This window comes from Hippichthys cyanospilos, chromosome 19 (assembly GCF_059441005.1).
Source record: "Hippichthys cyanospilos isolate Australia breed blue-spotted pipefish chromosome 19, RoL_Hcya_1.0, whole genome shotgun sequence".
NCBI lineage: Eukaryota > Metazoa > Chordata > Actinopteri > Syngnathiformes > Syngnathidae > Hippichthys > Hippichthys cyanospilos.
Genome location: NC_142387.1, coordinates 8,602,732 through 8,622,540, shown reverse-complemented (window position 1 = coordinate 8,622,540; position 19,809 = coordinate 8,602,732). Strand labels below are relative to the sequence as shown.

Below are 19,809 nucleotides of genomic sequence, written 5' to 3'. Positions count from 1 at the left end.
TCAGATTACCTGTACGTACGAAGCCGTAATTTGCTAAATTCCAACACTATCACATTTTTAAATATAATTTTCAATATATCATAGCAATCCCAAAGACGTACAGTGGAATGACTACGTCTATCAAAAAGCCTTTAAAGTATTTTACAGCTGACTAATACTGAACTGTGTGGTGTAACATCAGTCGAATCTGCGGGTGCCCAACTGCAAACGACTTTAAAGTTACCACCGAAGTTTTTTTTAGAAAAAAAAAAGGTAGTACAGTAGTTACCGTCGTCACTTTGTATTTTAAATTGTTTTCAATAAAGCGTCAGTGAACGCACTGGGAGCGGTGCTCAGCCCGCCATGTTTTTTTGTTTAATAAAAAATGTTCAAATTGTTTATATTTTCATTGATAGCACCGCAGGGAAGTGGTGCACAGTCCAAATAAGACCGATATGAAACAAGTACAATTAGTCCCGTACTATGCATATATATTTTTTTTTTAATACGTAAGGTTCTTTGTATTTGGCAAACCAAACATGGCAGTACAATAATACGAATACACCACAACTGGAAACAAAATTATTAAATGTTTTAATGGAAGGGTAAAACGCTAATGTGCAGCCCTTGTAGCGGGCCACGCCCAATGTTTGCTTCCTGAGCCCAGCCCACATATGCGGTGGAACAACGAACGACAGCTAGAGGATATTTCAAACACAACCTTAAAAGTACTGTAATTTTAGACCAGTAAGTAAATATTGATTGAACATCTTGAAAATCTTTTGACTACGAGCGTGACAGGTTTGGTGACTCGTCGCCACACCCACTCAGCTGTTGTGAAGCGTCATTTTACTATATTTTGCCGTAAAGCTGACTACGAAATGCGATTATATGTATGCATTTATGATTATATATTTGTTCAAAATAATTACTGTAAACTCCCAATGTTGTAAATATTTGACGCTAAAATGTTGCTCATTCCAGGGAGGGTACACGTGAGTCCCTCCAGTGGTCATAGTATGTCAATACAGTGTGTTTCCAAATTCTGTCACTACCCATTGCTTGTTTTATTTGTACCGTATTGTATTCCTGAGTTCGTAACCCAGCAGCAATGGCTTCCGGCGGGGTCCCAACTGGAACGTCCTATTGGCCCACCAGGGTGGAACTGACCATTTCCTGTGAGAACCTCATGGATATGGACGTGTTCTCGAAATCTGACCCTCTGTGTGCCTTGTATATCAACTCCTCTGACTCCCGATGGCACGAGGTAAAAAGTTTGGGTTTTCAAAATTTGGCCGTTTGAGAATCTCCCGAAAATCCCAATGGCTAGCAAGCCCCATTTCATCCAAAAAGCAATTAGTTCAACATTTTGTGAGACTTTTATACACTGGATGCAATTCCTTTTGACACAGATTTCTTCCATGTTTGTGTTTCTCCGTTGCATCAGTTAGGACGCACAGAGATGATTCTGAACTGCTTAAATCCAAAGTTTGCCAAGAAGTTTGTCATCGACTATTATTTTGAGACAGTGCAGAGGGTCAGGTTTTGCGTGTATGACATAGACAACAACACCTACGACCTGGAAGACGATGACTTTCTCGGGGAGCTCGAATGCACCCTAGGCCAGGTAACCTTCATTTCAAAAGTCGTTCTGACATCTTTTTTTATGTAATTATTTATCATTATTTTGTGCTCATGTGTCCAGATCGTTTCCAACAAGCAGATGACTCGACCGTTGATGTTGAAGGATGGAAGGCTTGCAGGTCGTGGAACTATCACAGTAAGTGTTTAGATATTAATAATGGTAAGTGACTTTGTTAGATCGCAGTACTTGTTTTTACAAATAGGGGCGCTATTTATTTCAATGTGAGGTCTGGGGAACAGGCTTATAATAAAAGATATTCAGTTCTATTCCATTTTTCCTAGCATTCCATATTCCACATGCTTCCATAATTTTGATACTGCTTAAATCTTTTACATGATATTTCTCCTGAAATTGCTTCATCTAGGTAATATTACTATTCAATATAAAAAAACAATCGAACAACATATAAATAAAATTAAAAATTAAAAATAAAATTATGTACAGCATTAATTTTGCAGAGTGTTATGACTGTTACTGATGATGGATTCATTTTTTCTTTTCTAGATCTCTGCTGAGGAAATATCAGACACCAGGGTAGCAAATTTTGAGGTGTCAGCCCGCAGGCTTGACAAAAAGGTGACATACTAGATCCCCCAATATAATCCTGTATGAGTTTGTCATAACAAGACAAAGACTTTTCTATGATCTGAATTCTCAGTTTTTGTGGTGGTCCGATCCCTTTCTGGAGTTCTACAAGCAGACGGAAACTGGATGGCAGCTCGCTCACAGGACCGAGGTACCCATGTCACTGCACTTGTTTTTCTTTGAAAATCCTCCGGACATTCGATTTTGGTCTATATCTTTTGATTCATTTTAACATGCGCCCTAAGTTCTAGTGTCCTAGGTAAGAGGACACCCTGGCCTTTCCAATGATGTCCCATGTTTGTGGGAGGATTGCAATTATTTTTTTTGTATTGCTGAAACAAATTGGACACAACGGTAAACATACTGTAAAATTTACAGCCGGGTTGGATATCGAAAATAGGCTTTTTGAATTTGTTTGACATAGGTGATAAATAACAACCTCAACCCTACTTGGAGACCCTTCCGCATATCTTTGCGATCTCTCTGTGGAGGAAATATTGAGCAGATGATAAAGGTAAGTTGTTTCCTTTAAATTTTTGGAGTGTTGAACTCATTCATTCCCAAATACATATTTTTAAAGTTTAGACATTCAGTCCTAGTTTTTTCAAACATTTGGCTAAAAGAGTTTCTTATAATGCCTTGTATTCAAATCATTAGGTACTAAAGTAACCAATTACTTTGTTATTAAGTACGGAAGTAATCAATTACTCCATATTAAAGTAATTGATTACTTTAGTTACTTTTGTAGGTGACCCAGGTAAAAAAGTATCTAGAGTAATCAACTATTTACCTCAAGTAATTTGTTACTATAAGTACTTAACTTTCAAAAGAAATTGATTGCATCAAACTACCTAATATTTGGTGATTAGTAAGTAAGTAATTTAGTGCTTAAAGTAATTGATGACTTTATTTCATTTAGTAGCAAAGGTACTTGATTACTTTAATACTTAATTTTGGACCCACCTTTAGCCAAACATTTGAGAAAAAAAAGAAACACACGCACATATTATTTACCTAAAGTGAGTAATCCATTACTTTATGTAGTAGGCATAGTGAAGTATTTGATTACTTACGTTACTTAAGTAATCTAAACTTAAATACTTAAGTACTTAAAAACAATTAATTTCTGACTTAATTACCAAAACTAAGTGACTATTTTAGAACTTAAGTGACTAAAATATGAATTTCTGTTAGTCCTTTACTGTACTTAATTTTCAATTCATCAGCAATTTTTAGACCCTCCATTAGCCAAACACGTGGAATAAACATATACACATATTAGTACTTGGGACTTGAAAAAAATATCTTTGGGATTGAATGAGTTTAAGTGTATTAACCAAGCAAGACACCTCAGAAGAATGCTGAGATTTTATGTACTGATATTTTGCTCCCATTGACATTTAGAAATATCTTGCTACTGCAAGGTACTAATGACACTAATATTGAGTGATTGCATTTTCTCTTCATCTGACATTGCTCCCACACTAAACTCAAGAGCAGCCCAGCTGGATAAACCACGTGTTGTATGTTTGCACAGTTCATGGCGTCATCACATAAAGGTCTGCCTTTTTATTTTTCCCCTCTCCTCACTTTGTTTGGATTGCATTTATTGAATATGCATTTGACCGTTGCTGTTTGATCAGAATGAACTTGCTTTCCTAAAATCCCCCAAATACCTTGTTCATACCCCAAATATTTTTTTCCTCTCTATTACTGCATCACAAATGTTTTCGTACTCAGGTTGACTGTTTTGACTATCACGTCAATGGCTCCCACAGACTTATTGGAAGTTTTAAAAGCACCCTAGCTGAGATGCAAACTGCAACACACGTGTCCCCTGTAAGAACTGCTTACCTTCCATACACTATAGATAGATACTATAAATGATGATAATAATATTTTGTTCTCACAACAGGTTGAGTTTGGTTGCATTAACCCCAAGAAGTTAAAGAAGAAGGACTATAAAAACTCTGGGGTCATTTACATTAAGCGATGTCAGGTAATCGTTTTGCCGACCCGTCTTTGTGAAGTCATGTGCATGAAAGATTTATGCTCTTATGCAAACCGCCTCCAGGTAGAGAAGGAATACACCTTCCTGGATTATATCATGGGAGGTTGCCAACTTCACTTCACGGTGAGCTCGGAAAGTCGCTATTTTTATTTTATTACATCATTTAAAAGGCGCAATTTACTGAATGTCTTTTTTTGGTGGACTTGGGCCAGATTGCAATTGATTTCACCGGTTCTAATGGTGATCCGAAGTTACCCAGTTCCCTGCACTATATCAACCCTGAGGGCTATAATGAATACCTGTCAGCAATCTGGGCAGTGGGCAATGTCATCCAAGACTATGACAGGTACATTCCAACTTTTTTCTATTACGCCTTTTATCTATTTTCAGCACCAGCGATGCCTCATTTATGGTATTTGCAGATTATTTCTCATGTTTTTACCTTTACGTACCTTATCCATTTACAGCGGTTGTATACAAAAAACACTGATGCCATTGCTTATTATACATAATTCTATACCCTAATGTTGTATCTTTAAATACACATAATAAAATTTGCTGATAAGATAATTCTGCAGACCTGTCATTCAAAACAGAGCAAATCTTCATTTTTATAATGTGACCAATGCAAGGAAGTTGTGCAAAGAATTGACGTAGATGCTACTACTTGACACACAACCTAAATCCACAGTGTGATTAAAAAAAAAAAAAAAATACAGTGCATTTAAATTAAGGATGTGTTAAATGTGACACCCATTCAACTGCTAATAACCAAAAGACAGATGGCATGAATGTATGTCCTTATAAGGGCATTATTTGTGCCACATAATACATTGTTTTAGTCATTATATATTTTTTAAATTAATTAACCAGTTGATTGGTAATCGGTATTTTTTTTCCTGCAAAAATCAGCATCGACGTAAAAAAATGCGTCGATCCAGTCCTATTTTTTTCCTCTCATCTTTTGAATTGTGTTGCTTGTCACCATATTTTTTTTTAATGTGTGGTTTTCTCTTTAGTAACAAGAAGTTCCCAGTTTTCGGATTTGGAGCCCAGATCCCTTCTGAATGGAAAGTAAGGGGAGAACAAAAAATCCTGGAAGACATGTAGATTGATTTAGACTCCGTTAGCTGTCCAAACACAACATTAATTTCGCTTATCTTCTAAATCTACATCTAAATCATGTAGATGTTTGGTATTTTTTTTAAAGAGTCTAGACATTGAATCCAAGGTACTTAAATATTATTTTAAGTGTCTAAAAAGGGCCACTATTAAATGAAGTACTATGGTAATCAATTACATTACATTACCTAGGTAATGGATTACTTGAGGTATATAATAGCGTACTATAGTAATTCATTACATTAAGTACTAAAATAATTCTTTTAAGTGCTAAAGTACAGAAGTAATCAATCACCAGATTTGTAATTAGGTCAATTACTCTAGTTTCTTACGTGCTAAAGTATCCACTTTGATTGAAATCAATTGATTAAGTAATTACACAAAGTAATCACTTTCTCTAGTTACTTCAGAATGAAATGAATTAATTACTTTAGTGGTTAATTTATTTAATAGAATGCATTTTTAGACCTACCTTTTGTCAAGCATTTGAACATTTTGAAAAGAAATACATCAAAGTACCGGGGATAGAATGTTTGGACTCAACACAAAAACGTAAAATTATGTCTGGGATTGATTGAGTTCACTAAAATGTTGGGATTGCTAACATTTTTACATTAATGTCTGCTTAATCTTGGTTGTCAATGATTTTGCTCATTATGCCCACAGGTTTCCCATGAGTTCCCCATCAATTTCAATCCATCAAATCCATTCTGTGATGGTAAGTTCTGGCGAAGAATTCATTCTTCTTGTTACCGGTACATTGGGGGTGTCAAACTCATTTTAGCTCATGGAGGAAATATCCTCAAGGGCCGGACAGGTAAATTCATTGTATATGTTTTTAAAATACTTAGCGTCTGTTATATGGAGACTTTTGCTATGCGCCTGGGCCTGGTCTCATTTCCTTGTGAATAGTGGGATTCAACTGTAAATATATTGTTGAAAAGTAAATAAAAAAAAAAGATGAAGTAAATTAACTTCCCTTTTAGTACCCCATATATGCCAAAATTGTACCTCCTTGTACCAACTTCTTTGCGAGGAGTGCAGTGAAGTGCAAAGAAAGAAACATATCAAATGGTGCTGTACTGTCTCATTTTGGACACTAGGTGGCATCAGACAGAAGATGTTTAAAAACTCAAGAAGTCATGGCATCAGGTCAAATACAAGTTGCGGTGCGTCAACCGCTGAGACGTAAATAAATTCAAAATAAAACGTTTCTTAATACAGATGGATTGTAGGCGGATTAAAACAAAGCGGATCCAGCCCTCGTGCCTTACGTTTGACACCGTGACAAACGTTTGGCCGTATGTGATTGCAGGCATCAAGGGTGTGGTGCGTGCCTATCAGCAGTGTCTGCCCCAGTTGAAACTGTGGGGCCCCACCAACTTCTCCCCAATCATCAACCACGTGGCCCATTTCGCCAAACAAAGTCTTTACCAGAATAAAGCAGCAGTAAGTACACATTTTCTGGATGTGCGATCATACACGCAATGATAAACAATGTTGCGGTCTCCAAAATGTTTTTCTCTTCCTCTCGCCACCCGCAGCAATACTTTGTGCTGCTCGTCATCACCGATGGCATCATCACAGACATGGATTTGACACGCGCGGCAATCGTGGAGGCCTCTCGCCTGCCCATGTCTATTATCATAGTGGGTGTGGGCGGAGCGGACTTCCGCGAAATGGAATTTCTCGATAGCGATGACAAACCGCTTCTTTCACCCAGTGGGGAAGCCGCCGCGCGGGACATCGTCCAGTTTGTGCCTTTCAGAAGTTTCTGTGTAAGGAGCAAGACACAAGCCACTTCATTATACTAGTGATGGGGAAAGGAAGCGTCATGAAGCACTTGTCATTTTTTTATTTATATATTTTTTTTACTCTACTAGATGGTACTATTGGTTTATCAATAAATGCTAGTGCAGTGGGAAGATATTGCATTACTTTGAACCAAGAGTGCCATCAAGAGGAGTGATAAAATATTACAAGTGCTTCAAGAAACTTCCTTTAATCATCACAAGCTTAAATCATAGTTCAACGTTTTTGGAGAACACTAGAACACATTTGCTATGTTTTTGCTGATGATACATACATAAATATTAAACTTATTGTTGCTTTTTTTTTTCGTCATTGCAGGGAAACAGTGTGGCACTTACACACAGCGTCCTGGCAGAGCTGCCTGAACAAGTGTCGTCCTTCTTTAATTCTTATAAGTTGAAACCCCCCAATGTAAGCAGAGAATAAAAATGATCAACGATAAGTGGTTTAAGTGACTTCAAATGTGTTGTATTTATTATTTAAATGTTTTCCCATAATCTTACGCCAATTTGAGTCTGTTGTCACTTATACAATTATGGTTAGTTTTTTTTTTTCAAACAATCCTCAATAGTTTGTTTTTGATTAGGCAATGGCAGTTTGTTGTTTTATCAAAAATAGATGTAAACTAAATTGCAACATAAATGTTTATCGAATGTTGTTAACTGTCAATATTATCTTTTCACATTAAATATTAATGGTCTTTTTATGTTACAGTCATCAACAAAACTAAAACTCACAATAGAATACCATGAGTTTCCTATCAAAATAGATATTTTACTGTCTATTCTTATATTATAGTGTGTTTTACTGTATGCTAAAGTTGGGCCATACTTGAGATTTCGATATCGATTGATACCAAGTAAATACTTGTGCCAGTATAGCTGATACTGGTATTATACTGTATTTTACTGTTTACTCGAGCTTTATTAGAGATTACTGACTATATCATCGTGTTTGATTAACAGTGCCAGTATCACTGATAGCAAGTGCTTTTAGCTTTCTAAACTATTATAATTGAAACAAATTTTCCTATTAAGTAAAATGTTTTTATTAACATCTCTTGAGTTTTTAACCAACTCGAAATATTAATGCTCTACAATTTACCTGAATAGCAAAATAAACGGATATGGTAAGGCAACAATGGAGACTGCACTCAAAAGTACAGAAGGGCTAAGAAATTAAAAATATGTAAAAATCAATGAACACGTGCTTTTGGAATTACAGACATAAATTTAAAGTATGATGTCATCTGGCCATAACTTATTTTATCATGTGATTGGGATATAATGTTATTACCAGTAAAAGTCCAGTAGAATGGCTATATCGGACCATTAAACATTTTATCATGTGTTTGGAAGCTTTTGTTACGGACAAGAAAAATCCAGTTGAACGTCTTATTTACTTGGAACATGACTGAGAATTCAATTGCGTAATTTGAACCACTTAAAAGAGGGAGTGCACGAATATGCAAACAAGTATCCGTTTAGTTCCGCTTTTTTTTTTTTTTTTTTAGGTCGGTAGGATTATTTATCAAATAAACCTGGCAAATGACAAGGGACTTGTAAATTTTATCCAATCAAAAGTGGTTTTGTAGAAAATAGCAATATTGAGGTCATCACTTTCCAGCATGCTTTGCAGCTCTCGTCGTCAATGTTTTTATTTACCTTTTTATGAGTATAATGATAGAGAAATGAACACCTCATATGAAATGGAAGGATGCACTTACAACACATAATAGGCACATTTGAGTAGCGTGTTATTTTGCTTGCGTGAACACATCGGGTGAACCTGTGTAAAAAATCGAACGCACAGGGCACCGCCCACGACACATTAGTTTTTTTTTTCCCTCTTTGCTGCACTGCGACTGTACGACGTGAGTTTGAGAAGAAATCAACTAAATGCTCCATAAAATGCATTTTTTTGCTGTGAGAATAACAGTCTGGGTAATTACGTAGCTTTTTTGTTAAAATGTAATCGGTGTAACATTCTTGGCAAAGCGTAAACGCGGCTTGTCGTGAACAGGCTCACTTAAAGTTAGCGGATCTGAAATCTGCTTACTTTTGATTAATTTGGAGATAAAACCTTACGTAGATTAGTTGATTACTGCTTCGATTTAAGTTTCACAAGTACACAGACTTTGGAGATCAGTGCGTTTCTTGAACGTTAAACGCTCGTTTGATAGAAGGCTACAAGTATAGTTTTTATCAAGTGGACTCGCTCAAAGTGTCAAGTAATGGCCGATCCAAACAACTCGTGTTATTTTGAAACATCCAAACGCCTTTCTTCTATTATTGCAATCTTGAATGCGGTTGAACATGTTTTTTTTTTCTCTACAGGCAGGGGCATGAAACGAAACGTGACATTTCTCGAACCATTTCTTGGCTAGCATGACATTTTAATTTGGTTTCCAGTCAAACATCGCGGTTCGGTTATTGCGGCTTTACTCTATCGCGGATTTGTATTTATGACCACAACATTTTTCTATTGCAGGGTTATCTCGCTTTTTTTTTTTTTATTTTAAGTCAGTCCAGTATATAAAACAAAAATAATAACGTTTTTACTATACAAAGAGATCAACCTCTACCACATGGATTTTCATTTATCACCATATCTACAGGTACTACTCAGAAAATTAGAATACTCTGAAAAGGTTATTTCTTTGATTTACTTGACAAAATTAATGCTACTCAATTTATTTCAAGTTTTATATCTGTGGATGAATGTTTGAACCTACAAAACTGAAGCTTTTCATAGTATTGTAATTTTCTTGGTTTGTGGTTTTAGTTTGTTACAACTTTGATATTAAATTTCCCCTCAAAAGTTTACTTACTTGATACTTTCAGTCAGGTCCTGTATTGCTTATTTACATCGCTATTTTTTTTTTATTTCTCCTAATTTGGACTAAACGAATAACATGTGATTTTATGTATTTTTTTTAAATAAAACAAAAGCAAAACAAAACCCCACGGATTATAATTTCTGTGGGTATTTTTGGGAATGTAATTCCTGTAATAAACAAAGGAAAACTGCAGTCTTGATGATAAAAACTTACTACGGTATTGCTAAATCTTACCTGTCAGGTTTTGCGGGTGTGAATCCTTATAAGCTGGGATGGCAGGTGTTGGACCCCCGACTCCTGGGGTCACTGACTGTGTGACCAGGGTGGCCTTGAGTGTCTCTTGTGAGAATCTGATGGACATGGATGTCTTCTCAAAGTCTGACCCGCAGTGCGTGTTTTACATAAGCACATCTGGAACCAACTGGGTGGAGGTCAGTGTACATATTTTTTGATTGCACTATTTATACCATTTAATAATAATAAAAAAAAAAGATCATCTTGTTTTCCTCTTTCTTAGTTTGGTCGCACAGAGAGAATCATGAACTGCCTCAATCCCAAATTTTCCAAAGAATTTGTCATGGACTACCACTTTGAGACAGTGCAGAAGTTGAAGTTTGAGGTGTTTGACATTGACGACAATGTTGGCTGCAGTTTGCAAGACGCTGACTTCTTGGGAGAACTGGAGTGCACATTGGGACAGGTAAAACACATTTTCACTTTACGGATCCCCCCAAAAATTGTATTGTTGTACTGACTGGTTTTTCCTTTCTAGGTTGTGTCTTCGAGAAACCTAACAAAACCACTTGTCATGAAAGACAAGAGGCCTGCAGGAGCTGGAACCATTACGGTGTTTATTCACATTCTTAGACCTCATGTATTTGATTTTTAAAATGCAAATAAATATTTAGTTCGACCTAATGATTTTTTGATATTTGATAGATACATGCAGAAGAAAGAACAGACAATAGGGTGGTGCGATTTGAAGTCGCAGGTAGACAACTGGACAAGAAGGTATCAAGTCTTGCTTGAGAATCTTAAATCATTCAATCCTAAAGACATATTTAAGAGTCCAGACATGCAATCACAAGTACTTAGTCATATTTATACATTTTTTTAACTTTTTCAAGTGTCTGGCTAAAGAAGTGTCCAAAAAATGGCTAATCCTAACAAAATAACTGAGTTACTTTAGGTAATTTTATTGGTAATTAATTAGCTACTAAAGTAATTTAACCCTTGCACATATTTTGTCAAATGATAAATGCTAATATGCGAATAAAATAATTGATTACTTTAGTATCATAGAGATAGGTTATAGGTAAACACTAAAAGTAAATAAGGTAGTTGATTACATTAATAATCAAAATACTTGATTACTTAAATTTACTTTAGGTACTAAAGGTACTTTTCTTTCGTAGTTACCAGTAATTACTTTACACATTGAAGTGATCAATAAAACTTTAGGTTCTTTTGTAGGTAATAAAGTACTAAATAATAGTTCATAAAGTAATAAATCACTTTACAATTTGAATAATAAGTATTTGATAACTTTAGCACTTGATTACTCATCTAGGTCAATTACTTGGGGTGTTTTTTTATTGCTTTACTATTTGAGTATTTAAGTATTTGTTTACTACACATTATCTAAAGTAATAGATTACTGGAGTACCCAATTATCTTAATGTAAAAACATGTTTAAGTAAATTACTACTAAAGTAATCAATTTGTTTCCAGTACTTTTAGTTTTCACCTGGGTATTTTTAGTACCTATGGTAATTTATTACTTTAGTACTTAATTAATCAAATACTTGATGTTTAATTCACCAGCCATTTTTTAAAAACAAATAAACAAAGAAAAATAAAAAGATATATTTGACCTGAATTTGAGATTGACTAAAAAAACAAACAAACAAAAAAAAAATGCAAACATATGTCTTTGGGATTGAATGAGTTAACTTGCTGGATTCATGAGTGACTGTAGAATAAATTTTGAGTTTTTAGATACAAAATAGGAGAAGACATTATAAAAATGTTCCAATAAATCTATTTAACAAATTGCAGAAGAGGTTGAAGCAGTCTTGATGTGTTTGAAAATTTCAGAGCTTTTTTGGCAAGTCGGACCCATTTTTGGAATTCTATAAGGAGACAGAAACCGGATGGAAGTTAGCGCACAGGACAGAGGTACCTCAAATCGTAAATTTGTTTTTGGAACATTGACTTTGCCTAATGATTTTTATTTTGTGTGATTGTGTAGGTTGTAAAATACACCCAGAATCCAGCATGGAAACCTTTTCAAATCCCGATTCAGGCACTCTGTAGTGCGGATGTGGAGAAATCTATAAAGGTATTCTTCTATTTTATTTATTGTTTTTATTGAGTTAGTTGAAAAATATTTCCAACAAAATGAAATATGATTGCTTCCACTATATTTCTTGAAGGTTTGATGATCACAACTTTAAAAAGGATACAGTCTAGCATCAGCTATAATTGTGTTTTATGTTTACTTTCACTTTTCGGGAAGTGATTTCAAGCTAACATGAAAGTGAGTTTACTGTGCCTTCCATATGTGGTTTTAGTGTGAAGAATCTGTTCTTGCAAAATTCCTGTATATATATTTGTCGAAAGAAAACTTGACAAGTTCAGGGATTGGCAACCTCTAATATAGAAACAGCCATTTTGACTGTCTCCCCCCCCAAAATAACCTGGGAGCCACAAAAAACTTTTCGTTTTTTTTTTTACATATCTTAAAAGTGGAAAAGTGGAACAGAAAAGTAAACAGAAAAATGTAATTTTTACTTTTTGTTTTAGAACAGAAGTAAACAGGCAGAACATCGTACACACATTGGCTATGACGGGGTTTCAAACTCATTTTTATCGAGGGCCACGTTGCAGTTACGGTTTCAGAGGGCCGGGATGACTGTGATAAAATACATTTTGGGTGTATTTGTCACACTTCCGACTAGTTTGAAATCAGAGAGAGGGTGAGGGCAAAAAGCGCTTGCTTTTCCCCCCAAACAATTTCAAATTGACTTACAAATGTGATATTTTGACCGGAAACTTGAATTGGAATGGGCGTTTCGCGGGCCGCGTGAAACGATGCGGCGGGCCGGATCTGGCCCCCGGGCCTTGAGTTTGACACCTGTGGGCTATGACGTGCACAATGCATCAAAAATATTTTTGACAAACCCCAATCAAATCAAGCTTGAAAGCCCTCGCGTCTGTTTGGTTGCAAGCTCCTCCGCTCCACCTCAGCCCCTCCTTCTCCACTCTGTCCTTCCATGTCATTTTGTATTTTTTTGGCGCTTGCATCACAACTAATGACCCACTAACAACCAGCGCTAAATGCAAAGATGTAAGATTTCATACCTGATGATGTTATACTTGATCACACGAAGTGCATAACAATCTTTTTGTCTCATCAACTTCAACTGGTATGTTGAGGTAATATGGTGGTAATATGTTAATGAGTTTTGCATGTTTTTTATATTGGGAATCAACATCTTTACCTACCTCATTCTGTCCTGTCACACTGTTCCCAGATCGATTGTTACGACTACAGGAGCAATGGCTCTCATGGTTTCATCGGATCCTTTCAGACCACACTGAGTCAAATACAGCAGGCATCGCAAACTTACGCGGTAAGCCCAGCAAGCATTCCAAACATGATTAGCTTTGTACTTCGCCCGACCAACATGTTCAAACTACGGTCATTGGGATTTTATTTTTATTTCCCATCCTCAGGCTGAGTTTGAATGCATCAATCGGAAGAAGAAGCAGAGCAAGAAAGGCTACAAGAACTCTGGTATTATCATCATCAAGGAATGCAAGGTACTCAGTTGTGTAGGAAATCATTCAATTTTATTTGATTGCTTTCAATTACGAATTACGAATACAAAGTTAGAAACCTTTTAATGGGTTTAACAAGCCAATTTTGATTTTCATGAAATTTTGGTGTTGGCTGTGTTGGTGCAACACAAAATGTTAAATTTTAGGTCAGTCAGAAATGTTGTTTGCGAGCTCTGAAATCTCTGAAATCTCTGAAATCTATGTATATGTTTGAGTGTGATTCCTTTTCATGAACATTTTTGCCTGTCAGTTGATCCAAAAGGTCAATCCCAAAGTCAAATTATTTGTCAAAAGGTCAAGATACTAAAACATTTGCTAATCTTCTGGAATTCTTGTGATATTTTCTTTAAAAAGATTTCTCATTTGCAATGATTGGCAATGTAGTTTCTGAGATAAAAGGCTTCAAAGGAAGGAAGCCACACCTCTTTTTTGCCTCAAAATGCCAAAATTTTAAGTGCCGTAGCTCCCAAACCCCTTCTAAAATTTTTGGTTTTGTGTTGTGCCATCACTATCAACGAGTACACCAAGTTTGAGCGGAATCAATATTGGCTTGGTTGAAATTTTTAGATTTGTGTTTTTTGGGTTTGATTTGGCATGAAATGTCTCAAATATAAAATATCAATGTAATTTCAAGTTTGCAATGAGTTTCATAACGTTTACAAAGAATAATACATTTTCCTAATTGTGTGTGTGTTTATATATGATTCCATATTTTCCTATGCAGATTGTGAAGCAGTATACGTTCCTTGATTACATATTTGGTGGCTGTCAAATTAATTTCACCGTGAGTTCATATTCCCATCTTTTTATTTATTTTTAACAACACATTATTAATATCTTTTATTAATCTCCTTTATCTACTTGGACCAGATCGCCATTGACTTCACAGGCTCCAATGGAGATCCCAAATCTCCGCATTCCCTTCATTACATCCACCCTCATGGCTATAATGAATACCTTTCGGCTATCATGGCAGTGGGTAATGTCATCCAAGACTATGACAGGTAAATTGAAATTATTAGTAAGTAAAAGGACATTTTAATTTAACTCTTTTGCAGTATTTTGAACATTTTGGGATCCTTTCCTGCCACATCATTCTTGCAGTTCTTTAGCCAAGGGCTGGCACACTCCTGTTAGTGTGATAACTAAGTACCGTATTTTCCACACTATAAGGCGTACCGGATTATAAGGCGCCCCTTCAATTAACGACAGATTTTAAAACTTTTTTCATAAATAAAGTGCATCGGATTATAAGGCGCACCCTCAATTAATGACATATTTTAAAACTTTTTCAATCACAATATAGTAATACTCAAAGTAATAACAATAATACCTCAAATAATAACTCAAAACTCAATAGCATAATAACGCAATGTCAATATGACCAACCTTGTTCAACTGTAAACACACAAAAGAAACGGGTAAAGCTTACTTTATCAGTTCATTTCCCATCTACGAATCCCAATCTCAATATTGATCCATATATAAGGCGCACCTGATTATAAGGCGCACCATCAGCTTTTAAAAAAACATCAAGCCTTTTAGGTGCGCCTTATAGTGCGGAAAATACGGTAATCATGCAATGTTGAACTTTGATAAGTTGTCACCCTCTGGGTGAAATTTAAGCTCCTTAGTGATTTTTTTTTTTTAATGCTTAACTTTTGGGGTGAAATACTGCACAAGGGTTAAGAATTTGAGTGCCATAAATCTCCCGGATACCATTTCCGTTCGTTTTTGGAATGCAGTAATCTAATCTGTGTTGTGTTTCATGCAGCGATAAGATGTTTCCTGTGTTGGGTTTTGGTGCTCAGATCCCTCCCAGATGGCAGGTGATTTTTCTTCTTCTCTTTTTGGGGTTTCCTGTTTTTATTGAAATATCTCAGTCACTTGAATCATTTGCGATTGTGTGCACTGTATTTGATCATTTTAAACAAATTGTCACTTTTTCTAGGTCAGCCATGAATTTGCTGTTAACTTCAACCCTTCGAATCCATTTTGTGAAGGTAGTGAAACTCTGAACATCAACATGGGAAGTTTTCACACCAATGGGTAGAAACATACAGTGACTCTTTTGGCAACTAAACTAATGCAGCATAATTAACGGAGTGTCATTATTTCATTCTTGAATTTCTGCCACCTGGAAACAACCTAAAACAAATTAGCTGTTCATCCGTGCAATGTGTGACTTGTCGTGGTGGATGTTTGTGGTAATCACAATGAAATTAAGTGAGTGTGCAAACCACAATTGACTGGCAAAGTTGGCTTTCCGTTACCGTGCTGTCTTGTATTTTGAAATGTGTATTCGTTGCACAAATCAAACTTGTGAAGCTGAGCTGACAAGCAAAGAAATATAAAAAAAAAAACACGTTCACTAGTTTAGTACGTAGAGTAAAATACCAAACTTAGGTGTCTGAGGGGGGCAAAAGCACCGTCAGAAACTACAAACACAGGAAAGAGGCAAACAAACAAAAAACAACTGCAAACAATGCATGCAAACATTAAAAAACAGCAAATAATGCAATCGCAACAAAATGGATACAAATCTACAACAAAAAACAAGATTAAAAAAGCTGCGAAGAAAAAATAGAAAAACTGCGAAAAATGATGCAATCACAAAAAACTCATTGACACAAACTTAAAACAAATGCAAAAAAAAATGCACCGGGATGAAAACAGCTTTCACAGCGCAGCTGTGCAAAATTATTTATTGTAATTATTAAAAAATAAAAAGAAAGACAGAATGAGGATGGGTTTTTTCTCCTTTTTCTCATTTTTTGTTTTCAGCTGTTTAAACCTTGGTGTGTGTTTTTTTTCGCACTTGTTTTGTTGCAAGTTTGCATCTACTATTTGTTGTGATGGAATCTTTTGAATTATTATTAGTATTTTTTGAATTACGTTATTGCATTTGTTTTATTCCATAGTTTTTTCTTTTCCTTTTCTGCCATCCTGTGTTTGTAACATTCTGCCGTTAATCGCTCGTTGCTCCTGTCGACCATAGTTCAAAACATGTTATCAATATAGTGTGCATACAAGCGCTAAAAAAAAAAAAAAAAAAAAAAAGTTAAGACCATTCAGGATGCACTAAACTACTATTATGCACCTGTTCAACTCTTCATCTTTTATGCGTTGTGTTTCTAAGGTATAGCAGGTGTTGTCCAAGCCTACCAGCAATGTTTGCCACAGGTGAAGCTATACGGTCCCACAAACTTCTCCCCGACCATTAACCATGTTGCCAATTTTGCCCGCCAGGCCTTACAGCAGCACATTGCCTCTGTGAGTTTCAAACTAATCAAATTTCTATTTCGGCATACGGACAAAATCTTTTCTGCGCTACTCTTTGAGAGTTAAGAGTAACATTAAACTTTTTCTGATGTTTCACAGCAATACTTTGTGTTGCTCATCATCACCGACGGCGTGATCACAGACATGGATCAGACTCGCGATGCCATCGTCAAAGCCTCGCGTTTGCCCATGTCTATCATTATCGTGGGAGTGGGCAGGGCGGACTTCAGCGCTATGGAGTTCTTGGATGCGGATGATAAACTTTTACGCTCGGCTTCAGGCGAGGCTGCGATGAGAGATATTGTCCAATTTGTTCCATTCAGACAATTCCAAAATGTAAGTTCGATATACTGTATTATTGTTTTAATCGGCTGTTATTTCACATTGCTAAGTCTGTCAATGTTTCGTATGTCATTTCAGGCAGGACCCGCTGCTCTAGCTCAAAGCGTTTTGGCTGAGTTACCTGACCAAGTGGCCTCCTTCTTCAACTCATTTAACCTCAAGCCTCCTACTGACCCCACCCCTTCGTAGAATTGTAAGCAAATATAACAATTGGAGCAAAACTGTTAGCACTAATGAAATCCCCTGCTCCGTTAAACCACTATCTCTTCAAAGTGTCTTGTCTAAATGATTTAAGTGCCAGTTATGTTGATATTTTTGAACAAAATATTGTGATCACAACGTGCCAATATACATGTTTACAGACCCACTTCAAAATATCTACCTCCTGTATTTTGTAAAGTGAGGGTCATAATGTCAGTGATTTTTACCTTTTTTCAATACTCCCATTTTAGAATCAGAGGGGAAAAAAACATGTGTTCATGTTGAAATGTATTGCTACAGAAGTAACACAACTTATTAGTAGGGATGGGATGAGGGGATGTCTCAAGAGATGAGATGAGGTTTTGGCAAAATTTGTAATCATTTTCCAAATTTCAAACTTTTCTTTTTATTGAGCAGACTGCTAGAAAATTAACATTCTAGGGTGCAGGTGTAAACAAAAACAGGAGAGCTGGTTTTAAAAACTGTTTATCTAATACACCATTTTTTTTAATCCGTCATTTCTGCATCTAGAAAACCCAAATCACAAAGGTGATTAGAAAGTAATAAGCGCATCTTGTATTTCTCCTGAACTGCTGACATTTAGATAACAACAAAAAATATTTGTTAAAAAAAACAACTGCAAACACAGAAGACCAAATTATACATTTGCACTTAATAATAATGAACACATTTTATATATCGGTATATATTTTTTGAAAATCAACATTTTTGTAATTGTAATTTAAACCGTGACATTTTAGACAGCTCTCTCTCCATAAATATTTTTCAATGAGACAAAGTAACATCAGACCAACACAAAACACACTTGACACAGCGTTATTCGTTCAAAAGTGATCAGTAGCAATGCAGCATCGGCTCGCTTTCTCACCACATTTGGTGCCATATTTTACTCTCATATAGCACACACAGTGCAATCTCCCGTGTTTCCTTAGCATTCAGGATCCATCAAGGTAAATAAATAAATATATAAATTCAAATCTTTTCGCTAATCGCATAAGAAACAGTTGAATCAGATCTTGTCCCATCCCTACTGAGAGTGATTCTAACACTATTTTCATCATAGCTGTAAATCCAAGTCAACTGGAAATTATTTACCAGGTTTTAATGACAGAAGAGTCTTAAATGGCTTCAGAAGTCCACAACGGCATCCGTTGAACTAAGCGCCTAGAAGGGAAAGAAAAACTCCCCCAAAGCAACCCCAAAGGCTTTGCAGAGGCAACAAAATGTCCAAACAACTTTTGTGTTTCTGCTCCGATGACTAACCACAAAAGCTTTTTTCCACTCTGACATATCGCATGGTTGGTTAGCAGCTTTTCTTCCTAATCAGGCTGACCACAGTATTGTTTAAAGAAGAGAAGTTTCTAGATATGTCATCTTTTGTGGATATGACTAAAAACTATACAACACTGCACTACTTTGCACTGAAGCCACAGTTGTTTCAGTTCAAAATCAATCTCAGTTTCTGTTTAAATACAAAAAAAAGGATTTGGGATTCCAATAATACATATGTGAAGTCCTGATGTAAATGTGTCTCATTTCAATGTCATACAAGACTCATGTTTGTTTATGATGTTTGAGTGATTCGTCTGACATTGCATCTAGCATACTGTTTACAAAGCATGGATTGTTGAAGTAATTTTACATTTCGCTGTTGCGGTTTCTCATATCAGCCTCTGATGGTAAAGAGTTATTTTTTAATGATACTTATACACAAATTTAACACAAGTGTTTTCATGCGTTATTAACTTCTGTAATTTTTGTCTCATCAGAGAATTGTATTTATATCAATACTAATTTTATTTGCTTGTTTTGTCTGCAAGTGCACAGTTGTGTGCAATATGACATAATAAATATTGGAACAACATTTGACGCAGTTTTTAAAGCATCTGTCATCAATGTCCAACTGAAATGCAATAGATTCACATAGATTTCTATTTTCCCCATGCAAAGTGTGGTGTCAAACTTTGCAAATGACATTTTTCTTTGTAATCATCTCTTGTTCAGTCACAGCTAGCTCATCTGATGGTCATGTGAACGTTCAACAAAATGAGCTGTCATTGGTTGTTACTAGAGCCTTCAACATATCATTTTCAATCAGCATTAAGTAGCAAAATGTGTTAATTATAC

At 35.8% G+C, this 19,809-nt stretch overlaps 2 protein-coding genes across 6 annotated transcripts; both read left to right on the top strand.

Moving 5' to 3' along the window:
- The first annotated feature begins 175 nt into the window (after nt 1-175).
- LOC148407796 (copine-3-like) lies at nt 176-10,341 on the top strand. Of its 5 annotated transcripts, none has more exons than XM_088441889.1 (16): nt 176-726; nt 1,074-1,246; nt 1,427-1,606; nt 1,685-1,759; nt 2,129-2,200; nt 2,283-2,360; nt 2,634-2,723; nt 3,950-4,048; nt 4,125-4,208; nt 4,284-4,343; nt 4,433-4,566; nt 5,240-5,294; nt 6,009-6,060; nt 6,658-6,791; nt 6,887-7,120; nt 7,473-7,616. In XM_088441889.1, exons 2-16 carry the CDS (start codon nt 1,091-1,093, stop codon nt 7,578-7,580), a joined length of 1,611 nt encoding a protein of 536 aa, XP_088298015.1. In that variant the 5' UTR covers nt 176-726; nt 1,074-1,090; the 3' UTR covers nt 7,581-7,616. The 5 variants fall into 5 exon arrangements, with proteins under 5 accessions (XP_088298015.1, XP_088298013.1, XP_088298014.1 ...); XM_088441887.1 differs by adding an exon at nt 10,235-10,341 and having other exon boundaries at nt 177-1,246; nt 7,473-7,565; XM_088441888.1 differs by having other exon boundaries at nt 177-726; nt 1,059-1,246.
- On the top strand, nt 10,266-19,546 carry LOC148407795 (copine-3-like). The gene is made up of 15 exons (XM_088441885.1): nt 10,266-10,424; nt 10,511-10,693; nt 10,766-10,840; nt 10,933-11,004; nt 12,091-12,171; nt 12,245-12,334; nt 13,530-13,628; nt 13,732-13,818; nt 14,561-14,620; nt 14,707-14,840; nt 15,611-15,665; nt 15,788-15,839; nt 16,976-17,109; nt 17,218-17,454; nt 17,539-19,546. The coding sequence occupies exons 1-15, from the start codon at nt 10,266-10,268 to the stop codon at nt 17,647-17,649; spliced, it is 1,629 nt and encodes a 542-aa protein (XP_088298011.1). The 3' UTR covers nt 17,650-19,546.
- The last annotated feature ends 263 nt before the right edge of the window (nt 19,547-19,809 follow it).